At 35.6% G+C, this 26,766-nt stretch overlaps 1 protein-coding gene across 2 annotated transcripts in view; it reads left to right on the top strand.

The window, feature by feature from the left end:
- The window catches only part of PLA2R1 (phospholipase A2 receptor 1), a 110,633-nt gene extending 85,625 nt beyond the window's left edge, over positions 1-25,008 (top strand). For both annotated transcript variants that reach the window (XM_059394050.1, XM_059394051.1), the window contains exons 20-30: positions 778-917; positions 9,180-9,297; positions 9,959-10,089; positions 10,441-10,588; positions 14,056-14,294; positions 16,052-16,220; positions 17,642-17,782; positions 18,300-18,416; positions 19,760-19,936; positions 22,338-22,370; positions 22,492-25,008. In XM_059394050.1, the coding sequence (XP_059250033.1) occupies positions 778-917; positions 9,180-9,297; positions 9,959-10,089; positions 10,441-10,588; positions 14,056-14,294; positions 16,052-16,220; positions 17,642-17,782; positions 18,300-18,416; positions 19,760-19,936; positions 22,338-22,370; positions 22,492-22,706 (1,628 nt within the window). In that variant the 3' untranslated portion in view covers positions 22,707-25,008. The remainder of the gene's footprint in view (positions 1-777; positions 918-9,179; positions 9,298-9,958; positions 10,090-10,440; positions 10,589-14,055; positions 14,295-16,051; positions 16,221-17,641; positions 17,783-18,299; positions 18,417-19,759; positions 19,937-22,337; positions 22,371-22,491) is intronic.
- The last annotated feature ends 1,758 nt before the right edge of the window (positions 25,009-26,766 follow it).

The following is a 26,766-nucleotide window of genomic DNA, read 5'->3' as shown; positions in this document are numbered from 1 at the left end:
TTGTGATTCTGGAAGACTAGAAGCTACTTTGCATTAAAAATAGCATTCCAGCCCCTCCTTCAAAATGCCAACATTTTTTGGCTTATATCCCTCACACTAGAAAACTGAAACTGCCTTTGCAATTTACATGCATCCTTGCCCTATTCTGGGATTTATAGCTTGAATGCTAATGAAATGCATTCTATAACCTTTACTCTGAAAATAGAGCTCTTCTAAATTAAAATACATTTTCCAGGAGGCTAAGGACTTTGGGATATATCTTCCTGAGGGCATGTATATGTATGCCTGTTTTTTTTTAAGAGCCAGTGTCAAAAACTGCTTCTTTCTTAGAAGTTACTGAGTTAATTTTTCAAAACTGTGTATTTGCTAAAGAATTATAAATTAGAAATGATCATTTATGGTTTTAGAATATTTTTTCTCCTTATATTGAAGTTGAATATTTTAAAACAAAAATATTACTCTGCATTCTTTTGTTAATCAAACCAAATATTCTCAGGATTTCAATCAGTTCTGTGATTTCAACTGTAGTATTTTGGTTAGTTGGGGTTTGTTTGTTTGTTTTGCATTTGCAAAATTTCTACATTCTTGAATTAGATTTACTGATTTAGCACCCTGCCCAGTTTGTTCTTATTGTTAGAGAACTCTACCATTAGGAGTTTAGTTGAATTTCTAGATTAAAGAAAGTATGATAAACCATCAGCAGTCATAATGTGATAAAGAACACCTACTAAGAGCCAGCATTGTTCCATGTCATTTCTAACCCATTTACTCTTCTAGGACTATGGGCTACTGAAGAGTGTTCCGTTTCTATGCCTAGCATCTGTAAGCGAAAGAAGGTTTGGATCATAGAGAAAGAGGAAAAGACCCCAAAACAACATGGAACATGTCCCAGAGGATGGCTATATTTTAACTATAAGGTAAATTCTTTTTCAAAATGTTGCCTTTGTTTCTGTTTTTTAGATGTTTATTTTAGAACATAATCAAAGAGTGGGTGTGGCTTTGAAAAACCAGGAGTTGTCCATTAGGACCTGGAATTTTTTTTGGTCACAACTTTCAAGATAGAGTTTTCAGTGTAGGTAGGAGCAAACCTCTAGGAATAAGGAAACAGCCGTGGCACCACCCTTCATTGGTATACTTAGTTTTTGCTATTGACACAGTCATTCATTGTGCTGTGTGACTGTTTCTTTAGGCATGATGCCTGTGAGCCTGTGTAACTAGGCCCTGCCCCCAAATGAGCTGTCAACTCCAGAGGGTACAGTCTGCATCTTCTCCTTTTGTGTCTTCCCTGCCTGGAGCAGGCACAGAGCTCCGCCCCACCTTGTGAATTGACCCACTAATAACGGAACTCAGTCAGTGTCATCTTGAGCCTCATAAAGCTGGTGCTTCTATGCAGAATTGAAATTTTTTTTTAATTGCCAGTGGGGATATTGTAAACCAGATTTATTATTTCTGATACTGCCTCCAATTAAGGCCAAAACTTTCCCTCCACTTCTTATGCTTTATAATAAAATAACTTTATAGGCCTTAGGTGGAAGTAATTAAAATGCATCCCAAATTATAAATATTTCATTCTTTGATAATGGAAAAGCCCAAACTGTGTCATAATTTAATATGCTAATAAGAAATTGCTCTTTGTGGACAGTCAGTTTTCAATCCATATGTTCAGTTACATATGGCAGAGCCTTTTCTCTTCTTCGTGAACTTCTTCTCATTGTTAATTTGTGATATGGGGCCATTTGGATTTTACATGCATTTGATGAGCACCTAATATATATTTGGCATTGGCTTTTTTAAACTGTGGTAATATTCACATAATATAGAGTTTACCATCTTAACCATTTTTAAGTGTATAGTACAATAGTGCTAAGTATATTCACATTGTTATGCAATGAATCTGCAGACCTTTTTCATCTTGTAAAACTGAAACCCTAAATCCAATAAACAATAACCCTCCATTCTCCCTCCCCCAATCTCTGGCAACCACCATTCTACTTTCTGTTCCTAGTAATGTAACTACTTTAGATACTACAGATAAGACATTATTTATCTTTTTGTGACTGGTTTATTTTACTAAACAGATTGTCCCCCAGGTTCATCCATGTTAGAGCATATTGCAGAATTTCCTTCCTTTTTGAGACTAATATTCCACTATATGTTTATACCATATTTTGTTTTTCTACTCACCCATTAATGAACATTTGGGTTTCTTCCACCTTGTGGCTAAGAGTTTTTCTAGGTGATCATAGATATATATCTTATTTTATTTAATCGTTTAAATACACAGAATTGTTATTCCCTCTTATATATAAGAAGACCAAGAGTAATAACATAGTGTGCTTTTTCTGAAACTTCACAGCAAATAAGTGTCAGGTTGAGAATCAGCTTCAGGTTTTCTGACCTTTGAATCTGGTAGTCTTGTCTCTTTCCTACAGTTGTCATTTCATAAGAGAATTTAAGAATTAGCCCCATGACACAATCTGTGGCACTATGAGATATCTTCTAAAATATAGTTGTTTTCTAAAACTTTATGGTATTGAGATACATTTTTAATAGTATTTTCTGTCTGATTCCTATTTTCCCAAACTATAAAATCTACCAGTTATACATTTCAATATAAAAAATATAGGAAGTATTCAACAGAAAACTAAGTTTTGAAGATTTTATTTATTTATTTCACAGACAGAGATCACAAGTCATACAGAGATCACAGGCAGGCAGAGAGGGGGGGGGGGGGGCAAGTTCCCTGACGAGCAGAGAGCCCAATGCAGGGCTCCATCCCAGGACCCTGGGATCATGACCTGAGCCAAAGGCAGAGGCTTTAACCCACTGAGCCACCCAGGCGCCCTGAAAACTAAGTTTTGAATTAAAATCTTTGACAATTAGTTCTCTTTAAGCTATTCTACTGTGGTAGCATATATTTAAAATAAAATTTTTTAATGTACAGTTCAGTGGTATTAATTACATTCACAATGTTGTTCAGCCATCCTCTTTATTTCCCAAATTTATCATTATCCCAAACCGAAACTGTGTAACTATTAAGCAATAACTCCCAATCCCTCTCTCTCCAGCCCATGATGAGTTCTAATCTGTTTCCTATCTCTGAATTTGCCTGTCTAGATATTTCATATACGTGAATTCATATATTTGTCCTTTTGTTTCTGGCTTATTTCACTCTGCATAATGTTTTCAGAGTTTATCCATATTAATAGTATGTATCAGAACTCCATCCCTTTTTATGACTGAATAATAGTCCATGTCATATTTTCTTTTTTCTTTCATCTGTTGATGGACTTGGGTTGTTTCTACTTTCTGGTTATGGTAAATAAATCTACAGTGAACAGTGGCATTCATATATCTAGTGAAGTCCCTGTTTTCACTTCTTTAGGGTATATACATCTAGGAATGGAATTGCTATATCATATATCAATTCTATGTTTAACTTTTTGAGGAAACAGTAAACTTTTTCATGTGGTTAAACCATTTTACAAGCCTGCCAGAACTATATGGTAGGAATTTCTTCACATATTTTTTTTTAAGATTTTATTTATTTATTTGAGAGAGAGAGAGCTTAAGCAGGGGGAGGGGTAGAGGGAGAAACAGACTTCCCCACTGAGCAGGTGTCCTGGCTCGGGGTTCAATCTCAGGGCCCTGGGATCACCACCAAAGCCAAAGGCAGCACTTAACAGACTGAGCCACTCAGGTGCCCCTTCTCCACATCTTTAACACCACTTATTATTATCTTTTTTATTATTGCCATCCGAGTGCATGTCTAGTGTTATGTCATTGTGGTTTGATTTAGACTTCCCTAATGGCTAATGATACTAAGTATCTTTCCATTTGCTTATTGGCAACTTGTATACTATCTTTGGAAAATGTCTACTCAAGTCCTTTGCCCAGCTTTATTTGGGTCATTTGTCTTTTCATTGTTGAGTTGTAGGAGTTCTTTATATATTCTAGATATTAAGCTCTTATCAGATGCATGTTTTGCAAGCATTCTCTCCTGTTCTATAGATTGCCTCTTCTAATGTCCTTTGATACACAGATGTATCAAATTTTAATAATTTTATTTAAAATATAATAAAATAAAAAATAATAATTTTATTTAAATTTTAATGAAGTCCAATTTATCTAATTTTTCTTTTGTCATTCATGCTTTTGATGCCATATCTAAGGAAAGGTTGCCAAACCCAAAGTCATAAAATTTTATTTCTTATGTTTCTTCTAAGAGGTTTACAGTTTTAGCTCTTATATTAAAGTTTTGGTTTATTTTCAGTCAATTTTTGTACCTTGAGACTATTAGAACAGATGCATCCTAGAGTGCTCTATATGGAAAAGCCACAAAGGAATGCCTAGCTTGTCTCAAAATCACACTTTTACTACAGACAGTGAGCAACCCCGAAGTATGAACATGACTGTTTTAGTTACTAATCAGTATTTCTCCCATGTGTAAAAGAGGATATTTTAAGGAAATTCATAGCAAATCAAATCCTTGGCATTAGAGAAATAATTCTCAGAAACTCTCAATGGTTGTTTTTGGTTCAGAACTTGGTTATTATCCTCTCCCCAAACTTCTTCATCTGCACAGCTGAACTCCAGTCCATGTTTTCTCTTGTGTAAGCATATTGAGTATGTATGTATAGAGGCATGGTAGCAGTTGATGATGGAGCAGACTCAGGGCAGGAGAGCAAGTGAATGCCTCCTTTGAAAGGAAGAGAAAGGGGCATGAGTAAGGCACAAACATGAACACAAAAGGAGAAAGACTTTCTGAAGCAGGATTGGAGCAGAATTAAAAATCCTTGTGTAGCTCAAAATTTAAAAAAAAAATCTTTATTGATAACTAACGGCTAGATTAGTAGTTCACAGCCCTGATCAAATATTTAGAATCAGCCTGTGAGCTTTTTAAAAATGTCAAGGTGCAAGGGCATCCTAATGATTCTGATTTAATTAATCTGCATTGGATCTACGTACCAGTGTTTTTTAAAAGCTCCCTCAGTTATTCAAATGGGTAGCCAATATTTGCCCAGCAATGCAACAAGTTGCACAGCTTAGTCTTTGAATCATTCAGAGGATTTGACTACAAAATACTGTCACAGCAGGCTACCTGAAAAAAGAGATCTTTCCCAGGGTGAGGTTTCAGGTTCCCCGAGTGTCCTCACCCACCGGGCCTTCCCCTGCATTAAGATGGCTCAAATCCCACCATTTGCTTCTCACACCTTTGCCTTGATTCTTTTTTTTTTTTTTTTTTTTTAAGGGCAGTATTTCTGAGATTGCCTCATCTGTCATCTACACCTTGGAATAAGTGGGCTTATCAGATCATTAGAAAAACTGATAATAGGAGGATTGAAAATGGAGAGAAGGAGAGCCCCGTGGGGATGGCTCCCTTGATTAACAAAGTTAAAGAAGGAAAACCGCGAGGTAGCAATGACATTTTTCACATCACGGTTCTTTCGCTTCTTTTTTGTCATTTTCCAGGGAATACTTTTGTTTGTTTGTTTGTTTTTTCTAAGAAAAAAATCCTAGTTAGTTGACTAATTATCCACCTCTAAGAGTTTTAAACTCATCTACCAGAAGTTAAGCATCTTTTTAATGTTTCATCAATTATCTCCTCTATGTTTGATAATATATGAGTCTTAACCTGGAATTACCCCTAAAAGAGTGAGTCATCTAAGACACTTGTCACAGCAGAGCTGTAAGCAGAAAAAATTCTAAGTGTGCGTGTGCTTGTGTGTATAGTAGGTTAACTCTTATGCTTCTACTCACATATTTTTTAAAGATTGATTGATTGATTGATTGATTGATTTGAGGGAGAGAGAAAGAACAGGAGCAGGGCTGTGGGAGAAGCAGACTTCCCGCTGAGCAGGGAGCCCAATGCAGGGCTTAGTCCTGGGACTCTGTGATCATGTCAGCAGAAGGCTGACACTTAACTGACTGAGCCACCCAGGTGTCCCATTCACATATTTTTATACAAGGACCTGGATTGAGTGCTAATGGCTGCTTTGCACATCTAGTTTGGAATTAGCCAAAATGCACAACACAGCTTTTCCTTTAAAAGATACTCTCCTCTTTTCTAAAAAAAAAAAAAAAAGTATTCACATTATCAGCACTTTATTCATTCATTCATTTAACTATGTTGGATATTGATAATTTGATGGTAAGGAAAAACAAACAAAATCCCTTCTCTTTTGTAGCTTGCAGACTAGAGGGGGAACAAACATTAGCAAACCAATCAGGAGGGTGACTCTATAAATGTAACACATGCAATGAAAGGGAGTTACATAGTTCTCTAAAAGTTTTTAACAGAAGAACCTGACTGAAGTAGTCAGATGGACAGGAAGCATTAAAAGCAGGGAAGTACAGGGTATACTAAAGTCCTGTGGTGAGAGGGAATGGACCTATTGAAGAAACTAAAAGAAGCATAGAGAACTAGAATGTGAAAAGTGAAATGAAAAAGAGTTTCTGTTTTTATCCTAAGAACAATAGGAAGCCCCTCAAGGATTTTAACTAAAGAAGAACACACCAGGACTAAGTTTTGAAAAGAATCATTCATGCCACAATAGCAAAGACAGATGTGAGGAAGGCAAGGATAAGGAAGGTTTTAAGAGTGGTTGGGAAGCTACTGTAATAATCCAGGTAAGAGAGAAGGAGTTTGCGCTAAGATAGAGAAGGCAGAGACTGTGATGTGGCAGCAGTGGGAAGAATGGGAGAAGGCTCTGAGAAATGGGATGTATATCTAAATGGTAATTGAAACATGGATGTAAGGGGAAGGCAAAGAGCTTCCCAGGTTTCAAGCTTATATAAATACATGGCTAACTTTGCCAGTCAACATCAGTAAGAACACTGGAAAGGGACCAAGTCTGGGGGAAAGGTCACAAATTCCACTTTCAAATTTTGAGCTGGAAATGACTTTGAGATTAAAAAAAAGAATTTTATGTTCAAAACTTGTTTGCAATACAATAGGCTATCCTTAATTCCCGGTGATAATAAGAGATGTGTTAAACTTGATCACATTTTGCAAATTAGTTAGTAAGTAAACAATTTAAAATTAAGAGTGCTGTACTTCATCTTACTGCTTTGCTTTAATTACTAATCACACCATTTCAAACTGTGTTAGTAAATATGTGTTGGGGTTTGTTTGGCTTTTTTTTAGAAACGATGAAGTTGTGGTAATAGGAAATAGTCAAGCTAGTAAATGGTGGCTGAGGCAAACACGGGGGGATGGGGAGTAAGAGGGTAGGGTAGGGGAGCATATGTGTGTTTTCTGGAAAGATTTATTGAGCTAACTGAACCAATGAGGTTCACTGGTATTTATGAATGGTTCATTAGTGTGACTATCTGAACACAAGGTGAATTCACATTAAATGATAAGACTGCCTAATAATTAGTGTGTGCCACTCACTGGACTTTGTAATTAGAGAAAAGAGACAAAATGAAAGGAAATAGATAAATGAATAGTTGTTATAAAATTAAAATCCTTTAAAGCCAATTCCCTTTCTTTGTGAAGCAAACAAGGTAAAGAGGACCAGAAGAATTGGAAATGTACTTCTTCTGTTAGTTGGTAACGCCAGGCTACATCAGTGTTTATGGTTTTTATCCTGAAAAGAATAGACAATCCTTAATAGTTTTATTCATTATGTATGTATGTATATATGTATGGAAAATCCTAATAGTTTTAAACTGGAAAGTGACATGATCAGGATTGTGTTCTGAAAAGAACCTGGGCACTACTGACATTTGGAGCTGGATAGGTCTCTGTTATGAGGGGACTGACCTGTGCATTACAGAATGTTTGGCAGCATCCCTGTACTCTACCCACCAAAAGCAAAGCTCCCTGCTGGAGCTGTGACAACCAAAAATTTCTCCAGACATTACTGAATGCTCCACTTTGAGAATCATTGGACTAAATCTAGAATGCCTGAGAATGTCATTTGACAACTACTTAAGGGTCTGTTGGCTGTTATTATGTTCCATAAATATTTACTGGGGAACTTCTTCGTTGTGATGTTCAAAGAAGAGCGAGTCTCTCTGCTATTTAGGGAGTTTATGATGATGGGGAAGGATTGGGGGACTGAAATATAGAAATTAAAGGATGAGGAAAGATGTCTTTCTGAAGGAGGATGGGGAAGGATGCTCTCTCAAGTGTGGGCTTCCACACTAGCCTAGAATTATCTTGTAACTGGAGTTTTCTCAGTGGTGAAATCTTGAGATCTAACCTATCAATGACTGGGTTTGCTTGTGTTCATTGATAAGAGAATAGTGCACATGGAATATCCTTTGTTTACAGTCTCTCCTGACTTCTCTGGAACTTTGCCTGATCTCCTATAGCCTTTCTTTTCTTTCTCTCCCTCTCCCCTGACTCCACCTGGCCCTATTAACAAGTTTAAATTTCTCTGACCCTCCCTGACCTGCCCAGTAGTTACTGTTCCACTTCTCACCCCATAATGACAAACCCTGCCATGCTACAGACATGATTGTCTCATGAGTAACAAACAATTCTCACTGCCAAATCCCACAGCCTTCTTTTTATGTTCCATTGACACTATTGGTCACCCTCCTTTCTGTTTCTCTGTCCTAGGTTTCCTTGGGTCTGCCCTTGCTTTCCTTCCAACTATGCTCGGGTTTTTTTTGTTTGTTTTTTTGTTTTTTGTTTTTTGTTTTTTTCTCTTTTCTGACTCTTCCTTGTGGACTTACAAACCACACAGCTAACTCAAGGAATTAATGAATTTAAATATCCGATGTGGTTTGATTCCCTAGTATTCCTCTCTCATTTAAAGTGAAGAAATGTTTTGTAGATAAAATTGAACTAAGCTGTTAATTGCTACCTCCAAATTTTTTAAAAAATTAAGTCTACTGCTATACACTTCGCAATCAGGCTGGCTCCTTTTTAAAAGGAATACTATTTTTCACTGAGCAGAAGACATTGTTCTGATATCCTGCACAACAAAACACATCCTTGCTTCTGTTCCTGCTGGATAGAAATGCATGCAAATATTGACTCACCCTAAAAGCTGGTCCTCTGTTTTACTTTCATACCTTTGGAGCAGCTCAAAGAAAAAAATGAGTCATTTCTGCTACAGAAGATTATAAAGAATTCTGAAGATTGATCCTCAGTGTCTTTGGGAGGTTTTTAACTCTTTTAAAAAAATATGGAAATGAGTGCTTTTTTTGATGTTTTCCAAAAGTGCCTTTTGGTGAAAACCTCCAAAGACCCAAGTGATTGGAAGAACTGGACATCCGCTCAAGATTTCTGTGTTGAAGCAGGGGGAACACTGGTCACCATTGAAAATGAGGTGGAGCAAGGTAGAGTACTCAATGTTCAATCAGGAAAAATAACCATTTTTATTCCAATATTTATTTAAATGTTCCTCCAAATACTAATATTTCCAAATCCACATTTGAAGTATTATATTACTGATGACACATAAATTTTCAGTTTAACCTCTAAGGCTTATATCATGACATCTATAAAAGTACAGACAAACTGCTGATTTTTGGAAGCTTTTGTCTCCCCAGTAGCAGTGGGAAAAAATGACATACTTGTCATCTTTATTAAATGGCTAAAATAATCTGAGGTATATTCTTTTATAATTGCATGATATAATTTTAGATCCCTTTAGATTTACCTGTATGCTTGTATTTGGTATTTAGGCAATTGTATACTTCAGTTTAAGTATAGTAGATAAATCCTCTTTTGTTTAGAAAGGCACTGAATGAACACTGGAAATAGTGTTGTTAATGATATGATGAAATCCCAGGTTTTGCCAGCTAATGTGTGTCAATTTAAACTGAAACACATGTGAAAGAGACTGTATTACCTTAATAAGAACAAAGTAACAAATTCATACATTTGATTGGTAATTAAGTTTTGCTGTCATTTAAAATCACAGCTATAAACAGAATTCAATGATTACCCAAATGGTTTATATAGTATTAAATTTGATAATGTATTCATATTTTTCAGCTTTCATTACTATGAATCTTTTTGGCCAGACCACTAATATGTGGATAGGGTTACAAAATGATAATTATGAAAAATGGGTAAATGGAAAGCCTGTGACATACTCTAACTGGTCTCCATTTGATGTAATAAATGTAAGTTTCCAGATTTATTTTTTAGAAATTATTTAGCAAGAGATCCTATTTGATACTTACTAAAGTGTTCTTTTACTTCCTACACTTTATAGGCATAAATTTTTATAAGTCTGTTATCAATATATTAATTTTAATAATGCAATTACATGTCATTTTCATGTGTTCCATTAATGTAATTACTATCACAATAATTATTTATTTTGTAGGTTATGAAGTGATCTATGACCAAGTTTGCTAAATGCAAATAAAGCAATAATAGTGTTTGAATTTTTTAAACTGTCCTTATTAAAAATGCCAATGTTATAATGCTTTATGTTACCATTTTTTGAGAACATATGTATCTTTTTAAAGATTCCAAGTCATAACACCACTGAAGTTCAAAAACATATTCCTCTCTGTGCCTTGCTATCAAGTAATCCTAATTTTCATTTCACTGGAAAATGGTATTTTGAAGACTGTGGAAAAGAAGGTCATGGGTTTGTTTGTGAAAAAATGCAGGGTAAGAAATAGTTGCTTTTTTATTCCTTTCATCTCTATGCCCCACTCTTCTCTTCTATATTTGTTTTACATCGTATATAACTGTCATTTTCATAGCTAACAGTGCCAGGCACTTACTTTTTGAGTTTTACATATAATTACTCATTTAATCGCCACTACCCCAGGACCCTTTAGTGGGGTTCTAAAGACTACAGAGACCACTTGAGAGATGACCACATTTATACATCCATATTGGCCATATTAAAAGGCTTTACTGTTTTGTTCTGGGTTTATGAGTATATTCGGGTAATGAAAAAGACATTAAGAAGATGTTGGGAAAAAATCAGTGAAATAAACAAATATTTCCTGCTTTCTTGGAAACCTAAAAATGCTGGTGGCTAAATTGCCATCCATTGACCTAAAATGTTAGGCTAAAGATGTGGCTAAATATGGCATGTAACATGTTTCTAGAGCCAATGATCAGAACCCCCAGTGAATTTTGGCATGAAATACAAATACCATACTATTACACATAGTCAGAGGGTTGATGATCAAGGCGGATGCACTATAAGTGACCTTAGTAATAAAAATTAAAATAGCTAGAACAACAACAATAGCTCGTATCTCATGCTTTCACATAGTGCAAGGCTTCCCTGTACCATGCTACTCTAGAAGACCATAGTTTGTGGCAGGAGCTGGGTGGAACTCTGGGCAGCCTGTTGTATATATACTTACTTGGAATATTAATTATATCTCTTAGTGTTACATGCATGTGAACTCTTTAATGCACTAAGTATCATCCCCAGAAAGGCAATTGCAGGAAGCCCCATTTCCTAATTCACAGTTATCACTTAAACATAGTAATAGTCAGGAACTGAAAGAAGATACCCAGTCAGTTATAGCAAGAGTATTATGAGAAGAGTCGAGTCTTGTAGGGAAAGAAATATCATGCACTCACACACTTATGATATACCTGCCACTGTGCCTTGGCTTCAGAAGCATTAAGGCAAAAAAGTAGATAAAAGTCTCCCCATTTTATAGATGAGAAAGTTGAGGCTTAGAAAAAGTGAATAACATATCCAAGGTCTCTCAGTTAAAGACAATGATTCTATTCTATGACCTTGATGTTGATCTCTACTTTAAATTTTCCACTTCTTTAAACTCTGACCACTTTCTCTCTCTGATATTTTTGGGACTAACAATGTATATGTTCTTTTGAATATAGTATAAAGTAGCTGTGGTTGAGAGCATAGGCATTGGAGCTCACACCCCTCCTTCCCCACCTCAGTACATAGCTGTCAGTGAAGTTTCTTATTGTCTCTGAACTTGATTTCCACATCTGTCTAGTGGGATAATTACTGTCTCACAGTCTTTCTCTCTCTCTCTCTCTTCATATATATATATATATATATATATATATATATATATGTATATATAATGCTTAACAAGTTGCCAGCATACTAACAAATGACAGTTGTGTCTATTATTATTTTAAAATATTATTTAACTACACAAATTTTTGTAGCCTACAATAAATGCCCAAATTCTGCTCTGCTTCTTTATTTGCCATATAAACATGTGCTTACATTGGACTTATAGCCTAAAGTCTAACTGCCTGAAAGATAAATATGTCCATATAACAGGGAGAAAAGGACAAAGTCAAGAGCCCCAATCTGGGACTTGGTTTCCAATAGATATTTCTTTTTTAGGTCAATGGATGGCAAAATTATGTTGCTTAAAATCACTATGTCTTAAAGTTTGATGAAATCAATTACAATGAGAGCATTTTATATGTGTGAAAATACAGAGACATAATGGGGGAAACAGTTGAATTGGTATTTAGGCCACATATATGAAAAACTTCAGTTACCTTAATCTTACTAATTATTATCATTTTTAAAAATCTACTATGGTATTATACTGGGTTTTTAAACATTTTTATTTTTTAAGATTTTATTTATTTGTCAGAGAGAGAGAGAGAGCACAAGCAGGGGCCCGGCAGGCAGAGGAAGAAGCAGACTCCTCGCTGAGCAAGGATCCCAGTGTGGGACTCGATTCCAGGACCCTGAGATCATGACCTAAGCTGAAGGCAGCCAGTTAACCAACTGAGACACCCAGCACATCCCTATACTATACTGGGTTAAAAAAAAATAATAATTTTAGACTTGGTACATAGGCTGGCAAACAGACCTCTAGTAAAGAATAACCAGGTATAAACATGTACTCCACAATTTGGTTGGCAAATAGGTTAATTTCACTTTGGTTTCATAAAACGTACTACTATTATGTTGAGGTCACATTTTCAGGTAAAAGTCAAATTCCCATTTTGCCATTTTTACTTGGCATAAAGAATCAACATTTACTGAGCACCTGTTGTGTTCCAGGTACTATACTCCAAATACTGAGTTCCAATAAGTGCCCTGTATGGTTATCTCTGAATTCTATCCACACCCCTCTAAGGAAGGACTTATTCATCTCTTACAAACAGAAATTTGAGATTCAGAGGGATGACATTTCTTCCCAAGGTCACTTAGCCCTGTGTAGTCAGGACTAGCATTGATTTTCAGATCTTCCATCCTATCCACACCTCATCATGTTCTTTTTCAACCCCAAATGTAATAAAAACCAGCTGGGAAATATCTCAGCCACCTTGGATCAGCAGTTCAGAAACCCTTACCTTGTTTTTCTGTTTAGGATTTTCTAAAACTAGCCTATCCTTGTACATAATATAGTATAGAACAAAAAGACAAGTCCACATATTAAAGAGGAAATACCTTGCATGTAAAAACACAGGCTTCACTGTCACCTAATCTGTCACTCATGAAAAAGAAAGCATTACTGATCACGTCTGGGGAAACCTTCCCTTCTAATTTGTAAATCTTGACTCTGACAGGTGATATATTAATAGTAAGTCTTTATGGAACTGTGTATATTTTAAGTGTTTATTAATGTAATTTTTAAACTTATTTTTAGAATTTATACATGTAAACATTAAACATGATAACAACTATCATGCAATCTCAAATTTAATAAATGGTGGTATTTGATAATATATACTTGTAAAATTATGTTTGCAACATTGTATATGATGACATAATATATGTCAGTATTCTCTTAATAAATATTAAGTTCTGCCAGAGCACCTATGTTAGGCTGGGTGTAGGCAGTGGGATAAAACCTGCCTAAGGAGATCATTTCCATCAAAAAGTGGTCAGTTTAAAAAGCGACAATAAAAAAATAGGAGATCTAAAAATGGTTAACTATATGTGTATACTTTTAAAGCCACTTATGCATTAAATTTCCTAACTGTTCTCATTCTTAAGCATCACCTATGCTTTCAGGTATTATCCTCATTTTGAAATAGCTCTGGGACGGAAAACTCTGATATTAATCACAAAATGGGCCATTATGACAGGGATCCAAACTAAGCTTTGCCTCCCCACTTTTTCAACCAGATGCTAAAAATGACTTCTGTTGTTCTTGTTCTAGATACCTCTGGACACAGTGTAAATACATCTGATATGTATCCAGTCCCCAATATCTTGGAATATGGGAACAGAACTTATAAAATAATTAATGCAAATATAACTTGGTATACAGCAATAAAAACCTGCCTAATGCATGGAGCAGAATTGGCCAGCATTACAGATCAGTATCACCAGTCCTTCCTCACTGTTATCCTCAACAGGATAGGACATGCCCATTGGATTGGACTATTCACTGCAGATGTAGGTATCTTAAATTCCTTGGAACCTCCCTGCATAAGTAAGTTTCATATTTTTTTTTCCAAAAAAATTCCCAGAAACTACAGTAAATGTAACATTTAAGTAATTGGTTTATAGAATAACTACTGGCCAACTTTATGAAGAACCCATGACTACAAATTATAGGTATACACCTTTTTAAGAGTTTACATCCACTTGCCTAATTTCTGGGAATGAATGCCCTTCAAAGGTTCTCTGAAAATTTCTGAGCATCTGGGGATCCTGCCTCATGTGGGCAATGGAACACATCTTAAACTCAAGTACCTGCATTTGAGTAATCTGTTGCATTTAAGAAATCCCCAAGAAAAATGGATCATGCTTCCTGCCTAGAAATGTGATTATTAATTAATTCAGTACCCCCTTGGAATTTAACATGTAGGTTTTCTCTCCCTCTAGGGATGTATTTTGGAAAGGAAGACATTTTTAGTTTTTTCTTTTTTTAAGTAAAAGTATTATGTGCTCAAAGTAGTGAAAAGTAAAATCTATCTATTCTATCCCAACCTCTGGTTCTACTCCACAAAGAGAATCACTTATAAACAGTTTCTTATGCATAATTTAGAAATTTTCTACATATGCACATATATATATAAAAGGAATGAATATCTATATCATTTTTTTTTTAAGATTTTATTTATTTATCAGAGAGAGAGAGGGGGAGAGAGAGAGAGCACAGGCAGACAGAATGGCAGGCAGAGGCAGAGGGAGAAGCAGGCTCCCTGCTGAGCAAGGAGCCTGACGTGGGACTTGATCCCAGGACGCTGGGATCATGACCTGAGCCGAAGGCAGCTGCTTAACCCACTGAGCCACCCAGGTGTCCCTCTATATCGTTTTTTAATTAAAAATGAGGTCATACTACATGTTCTGTCCTTAAACTTGCTTTTTGTTTAATATACCTGGTACAGCTTTCCACGCGAGCACATAAAAATCTAACACATTCTTTGGGATAGCACTACATAAGGATATACCGTATTATTCTCCCCTGAATAGAAATTTGGGATTTTTTTTTGCAGTTTTTCACAACTACAATAATACAAACATTTTTGTGCAAGTTGGATAAGTTTCTAGAAGTGAAATTGCTAAGCACATTTTAAATTTTAAGAGATAGTGCCATATTGCCCACCAAAAGTTTGTATTGACTTACATGCCAACAACTATGATGTCATTTTTTCATATCCTTATCAATACTGGGTGTTGTCAAAATTTTAATCCTTGCCATGGGGATAGGCAAGAGAATGGTATTTTACAGTTGTTTATTGTATTTTTGCATAATAGAATGTTTTAACTTCATTTAGTCACTTTTGCATTATGGTCTCTGGATTTTGTATTGGACTTGAAAAGATTTTCCCCACACCAAATGGATAAAATATTTAGCCAAGTTCTTTTAGGCACTTATGTTTTCAATTTCATGTGTGCATCTTTGATCAACCTGTAATTTGTGTTGGTGTCAACAACAAGATATTGATCAACTTCACTCTGATTGCTTACTGGAAAGTTATTGTGGTAGGAAACCAAGGATTCCCAAAGCCAAAAACAATATTGTTATGACAGATAATTTTATTTCTTTTTGTCAGGCCATATTCACAAGCTGTCCTAGACCCCCTGAAAAAGAAGTCTAGATGTGGAAATATAAATATATGTTTGAAGTAAGGGCTGCTCAAACAGCAGTGGGCAAAGCCACCAGCAGTCCTAGCAAAAAATGATGGCTCCATTTCCCTCCACAGAATGGTCTTAATTTTGACTGGTCTGATGGATCCAAATCTTCCTTCACTTTTTGGAAAGATGATGAGTCAGCCATCTTGGGTGACTGTGTTTTTGCTGACACCAATGGGCGCTGGAGTAGCACAGCCTGTGAGTCATTTCTTCAAGGAGCAATTTGTCATGTACCTACTGGTAGGTTCAATTCTATTCAGCTCAACAAAAGACATACTGGGAACCTACTGTGTGCAAGGCACTGTGCTAAGCAGGAGCTATGAGTAAGAAGTATCTGCCCTCAAGAAGCCTCTGTCTGGTCTGTTAGTTGATGTTCAGACACATAACTATTATACCAGGCAGGGCTACCAAATGATGGAAAAGAGGTAGCAAGTGTTGTGGGGGTTAGCAGGAGAGAGAACACATCTTACCCACTTGAGAATAAATAGAATGACTTCTTGAATGACATTACTATGGGGACTGGCCTTGAAGAATAGATGGGTGGTAGTCAGACAATGATGGGACATGGAGAAGCATTCTGAACAGGAAAGTTTGGGCAAAGACATGGAAGGAAGAAAGGATTGGACATGTATAAAGCAAAGCTGGTGTTGTGATATGCCTGCGTGAAGGGTACCTGTAAGGAGAGATGAGAAATCAGGCTGGAAACCTGCATTAAGAGCATGGATGAAAGAAAAGGTAATTCTGCTTCTAAAACACCATAAAAGTTATCCTTCCCTTTTCATTAGTCTTGCATTTATTGAGTACTTAAGAAGTGTCGGGCACTAGCTCATTTAAACTGCTTGTGTAGGGACACACTGGTTGGATGAGTTAGTAGAGCATGCAACTCTTAATCTCAGGGTCAGGAGTGTGAGTCCCATGTTGGGGGTAGAGATTACTTAGAAGAAAAAAATTTTTAATAAATTTCTCATGTAAGAAAGATGTTGTTGTTAGCTCTCTCTTTATAGATAAAGAAACCAAAGTGTGAGGAGGATAGGTAACATGCCAACAGTCATGCGCAATTAGGATTTCAGCATGGATTTGACTCTCATGCTTGACCACTAAAGCAACGTCCACCTGAATTTTCCCTTAGTTATGTATGATGTTTTGTTATGTTATGTTATTTTCCTGAATGCGTTATTTTCCTGAATGCATTATTTTCCCTGATAGGTTGATTGGCAGGTAATGATTTGCTAAATCTATAATATTCAGCACTGCACAGAACATATTTTGTACATTTGGAAGTGCCTCTTACTGACTTCATTCAGTTTCCAGTATTTCTATGAATCACATCCCCCAGTTTTTCCAACTTTAGGATATCCTTTAGGATACCAATTATAAACACAAAAGACAGCCACCCTCACCCATGCTGCACCCAAAGTAAGGCTAAGAAATTATGCATTCATATACCCTGTTATGTGTAGGTAATGATTATTTCTGCCAGAAATGCTAACAACCAGTCTTGCTTTTATAATCATTTATATTAAACCCACTCTTTCTGAGTATTATCATGAAAATCTCATTACACATATTTATCTTAGTCTGTCATAGAATTTAATGCAATGTTTATCTTAATAAATGAACCCAATCACCACCCTAAAATCATAACTGATTTTTGTTCATAGAAACAAAACCATTTGGACACCCAGAGTTGTGCTCAGAAACATCTATTCCCTGGATAAAATTCAAAAGTAATTGCTACAGTTTTTCTACAGTCCTAAACAGTATGAGTTTTGAGGCTGCTCATGAATTTTGCAAAAAGGAAGGTAATTCTTTTGTGATGGTAAAATGCTTTCAATGCATTCCTTCTTGACATTTCAGTAAACAATGTGGTTTTCTTCATTTGTCTGACTCTTTAGTGACTTTAGGAACAACCAAAAAAAAATTGAAAAAATAAATACTATTGAATTTGCTTGTTTGGGGATGGTTTATTTACGAAATTCAATGTCCAGGACAGAATTTTAAAACCTAAGATGATGTTTCAGAATACTACACTTTCCCAAGAAAATGTTCCTTTTGAATGCATTTGAATTATAAATTTTTAAAGTTTCCTAAAATTAACATTCTATGCTTTGACTCTTATGTACAACCTTGTGTCTTTTAATAAATGTGGCATAACTTTTAAATTTCTAATCAAAAATCACTTATTTACAACAGAAATTTTCACTCTGCAAAGACTGAACTTTACAAATTATGATATAGGAGACATTTTTTAACTGTATTTTTAACAGTATTACACATAAACACAAATGCTTGCTTATATATTGCTTATCTCTTTTGTAGGGTCTAATCTTTTAACAATCAAGGATGAGGATGAAAATTCATTTCTCCTAGAAGAGCTTTTTGCTTTTGGTTCTTCTGTCCAGATGGTTTGGTTGAATGCTCAGTTTGATGGTGATAGTAAGTGATTTTGGTAGAGAAAAGGAGAGGGCATAAATAAATACATGGTGGGTGGTCAAGGTTGATGAAAATGGCAACTGGAAACTAGAAAGCTCCTCTTGGAAACAATAACATGAATCCTAAAGCTATTTCTTCCAAAGACAATATTGCCAACCCTTTGCTATATACCCTTGGGTCTTTTGAAATAATCCCAGAATACTAAAAATGAAAACAAGCAAACAATAAGTTTATCTTACACTTACCTTCACATCATGAAGATTCTTGGATGGAAACTTGTGTTCACAGACTTGGTCAGAGACAATAAAACCCTATTTATTTGAAAAATACCCAGATTATTCCTCAATGTTATAAAAGCACAACAGAGTTATAGAAGTGTTTCAGGGATAAATTGTGCCATTAGAATTACTTGATTCTCATAAAAACCAGGGTTTGTGATCAAATGAGAGCATGACCTTCTTCTCTCTATGTAATTGATGGTTGTTTAAAGTATTTGTAAAGAAAATTATCTTAATTGGTATGGAGAACTTATTACAGTGGTATACCAAGGGGGAGGGTGGGTCCACTCTGATAAGGAGGAGTGTTTCAACCACAGACATTGTTTAGAATTTCTAGTCCATTGTGATAATAAAAAGATGACCAACTTTTAGTTCCTTTTATTGTTGGTTTTTTTTTTTTAAAGATTTATTTATTTATTTATTTGACAGACAGAGATCACAAGTAGGCAGAGAGGCAAGCAGAGAGAGAGAGGAGGAAGCAGGCTTCCCACTGAGCAGAGAGCCTGATGTGGGGCTTGATCCCAGGACCCTGAGATCATGACCTGAGCCGAAGGCAGAGGCTTTAACCCACTGAGCCACCCAGGCGCCCCTATTGTTGGTTTTAAATCCTTTCAGACAATGCACCCCCATTATTGCTTACACATGGATGGACTCATTGCCCCCATCCTTCAGTACCCCAGTGGCTTGCTTTTTAAAGAAATTCACTGTAAAATTATTTTAGAAAGTGAGCTATTTTGCAATGATATAGGAGTTAGGACTGAAAATTTCTTTAAATTGGTTATAATGATAGGGAATATTTTAAAATCAAACTGTTACATTTAGAAAGATGATATTCTAAATGAACTAAATTAGAACAATATATCTAAAATAAATAGAAAGCTGTTCATAAGGCAACTTTACTAATACCTGCCTTGTGACATTGAGTTCATGACTGTACCTAAGAGTTGCATGCGTCAGATAAAGAGACAATCTCATTAACTGAGGAGCAGCTTTTTATGGCTCACTCCAGTCTTAGTATATTTGATCATTGTACATATAATTCATAGTAAGTCAACAATTTTTCCACAGATGAAACCATAAAGTGGTTTGATGGAACTCCCACAGATCAGTCAAACTGGGGCATTCGGAAACCAGAGATGGATCATGTCAAACCCCATCTGTGCATTGCCCTAAGGATCGCTGAAGGAGTATGGCAGTTATCCCCATGTCAAGAAAAAAAAGGATTTATATGCAAAATGGAAGCAGGTGGGTAAAGCCAGAGGGTAATTCTTCATTTTGATTCTACCCTGACTAATGTTGACCCACCTCTATAGCGTTTAAAGCTTTGAATATCCAAGTGTTCAGGGAGTATTCAGATAGAGTCTAACATTATCATCTTGTTCAACATCAAACAAGTCAGAGGGCATTTCAGCTCCTTGTTTCTCTAATACGAAGGAAAAAAAAAATCATTATAAAGACAATGACTTTCCAGTGTCACCCTTGCTGTTAATGGGCAAAAAAAGCAGTTTAACCTCAAAAAAAAAAAATGGAACTAGCAGTGTTAACCAACATCCCTTATTCTGGCAACCGGTACTCGGAAATTTTAAGATTAATCTTCGGTCCCAGAAAAAATAATCTAGGCTTAGGTATTCCTGTTGTAGGTAAGTAGTTGTGATTCTCTGTTGCTAGCCATACTATATGACAAAAGTCATATTTTAACTTTGTCTTGAGCTACATAGTTTGCGGTGATAAAAAGAAATAATAATTTTAGAAATCTAAGCCAGAAAATTCTAGTCAGTTGCAAACAATACAGAGATTTCTAAGATAGGATGTTAACAATGATGATTAATAGTAGAAATGTGTTTTTTAATAATAATCACGTTTCTAGATACTCCTATTGCAGAGAAGGAGGAATTGGTGTGGTCCCGGCTGCTTGTGAAGGTTTCCGAGAAGAGATAAGGTTTTAGAATCCCAAGAGATAAAGAGAATAGAAAAGGGAAGGCATATTTGACAAAATCCCAGTATGACTGGAGGCAGCAGTTAAGAATGAGCATAGATAGAGTCAAGGGCTCACATTGGGTGGTGATGGGAATAAAACTGGGCAGTAATGTAGGATCCATTCACAGAGAGCATGAGTCTCAAAAGATGAACTTGATGGGGAAGAAGACACAGAACCCCTATGTGCTCTGTAGACACATGCAGTGGAATCACACTCATCCAGATGTAAAGGGAGGCGGTTGTAATTTGAGCAATAGAACTAGGAACACGAGGAAGGAAAAATCGTCAGGTTTCTGTGATCTAATTAGACACTGGGGCTGAATGAAGGAGAAAAAAACTGGTAGGTATTGGCACGAGCATTCAAGCCCCAGTAGCCTAGATAGCAATTCTGTGTGGAAAACATGACTGAGCCTAATATCTAGTGTGCCCAAGTGATCAATAGCATTTAATTTTAAAACCAAATCAGAAATACCTCATGTCTGCACAGGGCTGTAAATCTTCCTATAATATAGAGGACACCTGTTTCATCCCTCACAGCAACTTCCTAAGGCTCTGGAAGAGATATAATACTCCCTTTTTACAGATGAGAAAAGCACTGGGGCTACATCAAGGATCATTTTCCAAATATTCTGACTCTACAGCCTTCTGTATCTGCCCACTGCCTGCATCCAGAGAATAAAAACTCTTTTACAGCCTTTCTTTAAAAAGTATCTTCACACAGACACATAATATATGTTTTCAATTGTATTATGAAAAAGTGTGCAGTATTATGGTTTTGCTGTTGGTGACAATGTTTCAAGTCTGTGAGAGTGAATGGGCAGAAGAACTGCACCTAGGCGCTCCTCCACTCACAACCCCACTGATCTTCTTCTGAGTTATTCTCTACATATTTCTCTGGATCTTTACCTAGATGCTGTGAAGTGTGTAAACCTGGTGATTCACAGACCTGTACCCCTGGGGATAAAAATATATGTTTATAAAAAATAAAAAATTAAAAAAAAAAAAAAAAAAAAAAAGAAATAGCAGAGCTCAAATTTATAGATAGAGTCTACTTGAAAGAGACACTTTTCTACAGTAGAAAGTCCTCAAACAGGCAACCTCCAATTTTTTAAGTGGAGGAGCTATTATTCATTTCCTGAGATTCTTGAGATAGCAAAGGTGAGAATGTGATGATTTTAAAATCCTTGCATGGGGCTAAGAGAATATCATTGCTGGACAAACTCCATCTCAGATCTTAACAAAACTTAGTTCCTTGCATGCAGGGACTATATTTTATTCATATTTTTATTGCAGCACAGTGCTGAGACTGGATGGAAATTTTTCAGCTTAAAAAAAAAAAAAGCAGGGTATGTGTTTGTGAGCAATAATAATGATTACAATAAATCAGGGATCAGCAAAATTTTCTTGTAAAGGGCCAGACAGTAAATATTTCAGGTTTTGGGGGCCATATAGTCTCTGTCATGCTGCTATTGTAGCATGAAAGCAGCCACAGACAACACATAAATGGATGAGTGTGGCTGAGTTCCAACAAAACATTATTTATAAAAACAAGCACCAGATCTGATACATGAGCCATAGTTTGCTAAGCCCTGCTATAAATAATAACATAATTTTGCTGAATTAAAAGAAAATTTTCATCTCAGTTTTTTTTCTTTTGTTTTTGTTTTAGATATTCATGCAGTAAAGGAGCATTCAGGAAAAGGTAGGTTTGAACAGTACAGAACATTTTGATTTCTCCTAGAAATAATATAGAAAGTAACTATGAGACAGTATCTATCTTAACTCATTGTTATTGAACTTTTCCTTTTTTCATCTTGTCTCAGGACCAAGTCACAGTATTGTACCTCTTGCAGTAGCACTCACACTGATAGTGATTCTGGCACTTTCCACACTTTCCTTCTGCATATACAAGCACAATAGAGGTGTCTTCAGGAGACTTGCACAGTTTGGGAATCCTTACTACCCTACAACCAACTTCAGCACAGTACATTTGGAAGAAAATATTCTCATTTGTGATCTTGAGAAGACTGACCAATAACAATGAATTCAGAGAATGCCACAGCCCTAATGATAAGTAAAGACAGGAGTCTCCCCCGCATTTTCCTTTACAGACCAGAGGCCACTATAATTTGAACTGTGTCACTATTTTAATTATTCTTAAACAAATCAGATGGGTGTTGATTTATTCATTTCCCCAAACTGTGATCTATTCTTAAAATGGGGAAATTATACAATGGTTACTAGTCAGAAAACAGGAACTATTAAAAGTAACTCCCTATTGAAGACTCTCAAACCAATGTGAATAATAAGTTTTGTATTACTATATTTCTACTGAAATTTTAAAAGAATTTTCAAACTAATCTTATCTATTCTGACATTTACTCACACTCATTCCATTAAAAAAGAGAGGAAATGAAACAAATTATAAAACACTATGCTTATATATAAGATGAAAAGTTAAAGTCATCTGAGAGGTTTCTTGTTTGTTTTTTAAATCAGTTATTTTAACATCAGGGTTCAGAAAACTAATTTCTAAACTTAAAACTCACATATTCTGGGCTCTAACCTAATATTTAGGGTGATATTTGTTTTTATTATTTCTGACTTCTCAAACTAAAGAAGAAAAATGACCTGTCTTTAAATAGGAAAGATCTTGGTTAGCAACACACTTGCATAAGCAACTAAATAATGTGGCCTAAAACCTTCAATTAATAAATGATGACTGTGTTTGATATTTTAAAATATAGATAAGCTTTAAAGAATTTATTAAAATTTCACTATTATTAAGACTCATGGTCTTTATTAAAACCAAAGGTATAAAGTAATCCATAACTCTCCTAACAACTGAAAGATATAAAATATAATTTAAATCTAAAGGGGAAAAAATGAAAATGTGAAATCCAGTACCACTAGAACCGCACTAGAAAACATATTGAGAAGTACTAAATACATGACCCTCCAATTATAATCTAGCTACCTTTGCTATATAAACAAATTTATGTGAAAGTATTCTATTTAGTAAACTATGGTTCTTAAGAACCATCTCTGTTTGCGTTGGACTAGTCAGAGCAGTTGATAAATAATGATCAATAGCATGACACTGTCCATAAATGAAATATAACAGATTTGACTTTCCTTCACGAATTTCTCATCATGGAAAAGTGACTTCATAATCAAAAGTTTAAAGTTTACTCATTACCTAAATGTTCATTTGCATTTCTATTAAGAACCAAGTGCCATTCTAGAAATTGGATGTATGTATTGGGGTGAGCAAATTAATGAGAACTTGTTTTTATGTCACTTATTTCCAGATGAGAGAAAAGTGAAAGAAATCCAGTAAATTCATAAGTGGAAAATACCATGTGGTTATGAAAATTAAGTAAGGTCTTGTGATAGAGAGGAACTGGGAAAATCTCAAGACCTCCCCAGAGTGTGCATTTTTAATTATTACACCCAGCTGCCTTGAAACTAGTGGTCACTAGTCACAAGGTGGAGCTCTGGGAGAAAGTATGAGTGAATCTCTAAGTGAAAAGCCATCACCATTAGAAACAGAATTTGATGAGCATACCCTAAGAAGGGAGTCTTCGTGGCCTGAAACAGTTAATACAGCTTCCAAAAGCTTCCAAAAAGCTTCCAATGCAGCTCTTTGCTCCTGGTGTGTAGCTCACAAACTAGGACAATTTATTTCCATAGTTTTTTTTTGAAGTTTTGAGACTTCATGTTTTAAAAGATATTATATTATGTAGCAGTTATATATTTATAATTCATGAGAATAATTGGCTTGAACTAACCAGGTGACATAAAAGCCCAATTTAACAATCTGTCAAGTGAAATTAAAGTTCTATTCTTTTCAGTGGTCTTGGTAAAAACTGCTAATCAATTATCCTCCTAGTCAACGTATATTGAAGTGGAAGAGTCACACATAACAGTTTGACAAAGTATGTCTTTAATGAAGTGGTTTTGCAGAAAGAAACTGCTCTGTTTGTCAATGCTCTGTACTTTGCTATTTAGTATTGAGCTACATCTCTGGGGAATCTGTCCCCATGGACAGGATCATGCACTCCTTCCCATTACTGAAATTTCAGAAATAGAAAGTACTGAAATATTATGTTTTATTTATAGATGTGCACTTTAAAAAACCTTTTGCACATCTATTTTTAATCTGAACTAGATTTCATAACTATAGCATAAAAAGCAAAAAAGTATCAGGGTCACAAACTCATCCACACATAATTAATGTGCCCATCTCCAAAAAAAAAAAAAAAATCAGTAATTATCCATGACTCTGGGTAATGGGAAATCTTGGATTTTTCAATTAAAGATATCTTGCACTTTTCCAATTCTAACAGTCTTCTTTCAGTTTAAATGCTTCTTCAGTTGAAAGTTCCACTTCCTCTCAAGGATGGAATAGGTGGTCTCTTTAGATAAACAGATTTTTGGAGTTTCCTATTCCTCCTCAAAATGGTGTTGGATATATGAGAACTTGTGTTGTAATACTGGGGAAGAGAAGGTGATAAGCCACCATAAATGTGTGTTATCTGTGTCCACTGAGGATAGCTCTCTGGCCCCACTCCTAGAAACTTTACTGGCATCAGATATGAAGCCTGTAGTTGGGGCAACCTGTAGTCTATTCTCTTTGATTTGGCTCCTTTCTGGCTCTCCCTGTCACTGCCCTACCCCCAATATACTGGCTGTGACTCCCATTCAATTATCTACCTGGACACTCAGTTATACAAGGCCACTTCACCTCTACAGTAGTGAGACCTATCTAGCATCATCAGCTACTCTATTAGGGAAGGCCAAGTGCTGTAGCAAACAATCCCAAAATCTCAGTGGCTAAACACAGCAAAGGTTTATATCTAGACAGTGGGTTTGCAGTAGGACTTTGCATTCATGGGTCCAAGCATCTCCTATATAGGAGGGCCTCCAACTTAGAAGGCCTTGGGGTCCTCCAATGGACCTCCTACTTCTACCTGACAGAAGCTAACTTGGGACCTATCTTTGATTAAGTATGTAGCTTTCAGGGACTATTGAAATACATTGTTTAAGTTAACAGTCTCCATACTAAGGACGCATACCCTGAAGGTACATAAAGATTTCCAAGGGCATGGATATTTTTTAAGGAGCTCAGTTTCCAGACTCTTCAACCTTCATATATATTCTTCCTTAGAACTAACTTGCATGGGAACACATGTGAGATCATAGTGTCATGCTGGTTCTTCTTTTCCACCTCTCTTGTACAAATGTCTATCTCTACCTTAAAACAAAAATAAAAACAAAAACAAAAACCCATGGCTTTCACTCCAAATCTTGGTATGATCTTGGGGAAATTCTCCATGGCATCAAACAAATGGAAAAAAATTCAAAGTCATGATGTCAATGAAGCTTCTTTTAGTAAAAGAATTCTAAAACCAGTGTTGAGCCTCATGTCTTTCCCTGTGTTCAAACATTTTTTGATGAAGGATGAAGTGATGAATGAGATATTCCATGTTAGGATATTCTAAGTTAATATGCATTATACATTGGAACAAGAGAAATGATAACTACTACTCTTTGTTTAAGACTATCTTGTGCAGCCCCTAACTATTGTCAGAGAAGGTATTTCTGGAGAAATTTCTGGTGAAAGCAAAGGAAGTGTAGATATTGATAAGAACCTGACACCTTACCTTATCCTAATGAAAAGTTTAAGGCAAAGATCTGTGCTCTGTCTTAGAAGATTTCTAAGTGAAGGTGAGTATTAACATGCTCATTGAATTGAAAACCCGAATCAGATTTTTTTCTGATCATTTACTTGTCTTATTTGTCTTGGGGATTTGACAATGATGATTGGCCTTACCTATTAAGTTTTATGATGAATGTTTTTCATTACCTGAATAAACTAAATTGGCAACTCCAGTGTCATGATTAAAGCAGTTATTAAGATAAAGACATTTTAATAGCAAAATGGTATTGACAAAACTATAACAATATATCACTTTTCCCAACATTACTTTTTATATCAGATAAAACAAGAGGTGCCTATGAGTGAAAGAGTAACAGGCATAATTAATAGTCATTTGAAAAGTCTTAGTAAAGTCTATTAATTTTACTTCTAGGAA

This window comes from Mustela nigripes, chromosome 3, assembly GCF_022355385.1.
Source record: "Mustela nigripes isolate SB6536 chromosome 3, MUSNIG.SB6536, whole genome shotgun sequence".
Taxonomy (NCBI): domain Eukaryota; kingdom Metazoa; phylum Chordata; class Mammalia; order Carnivora; family Mustelidae; genus Mustela; species Mustela nigripes.
This window is presented reverse-complemented; position numbering and strand designations above follow the sequence as displayed.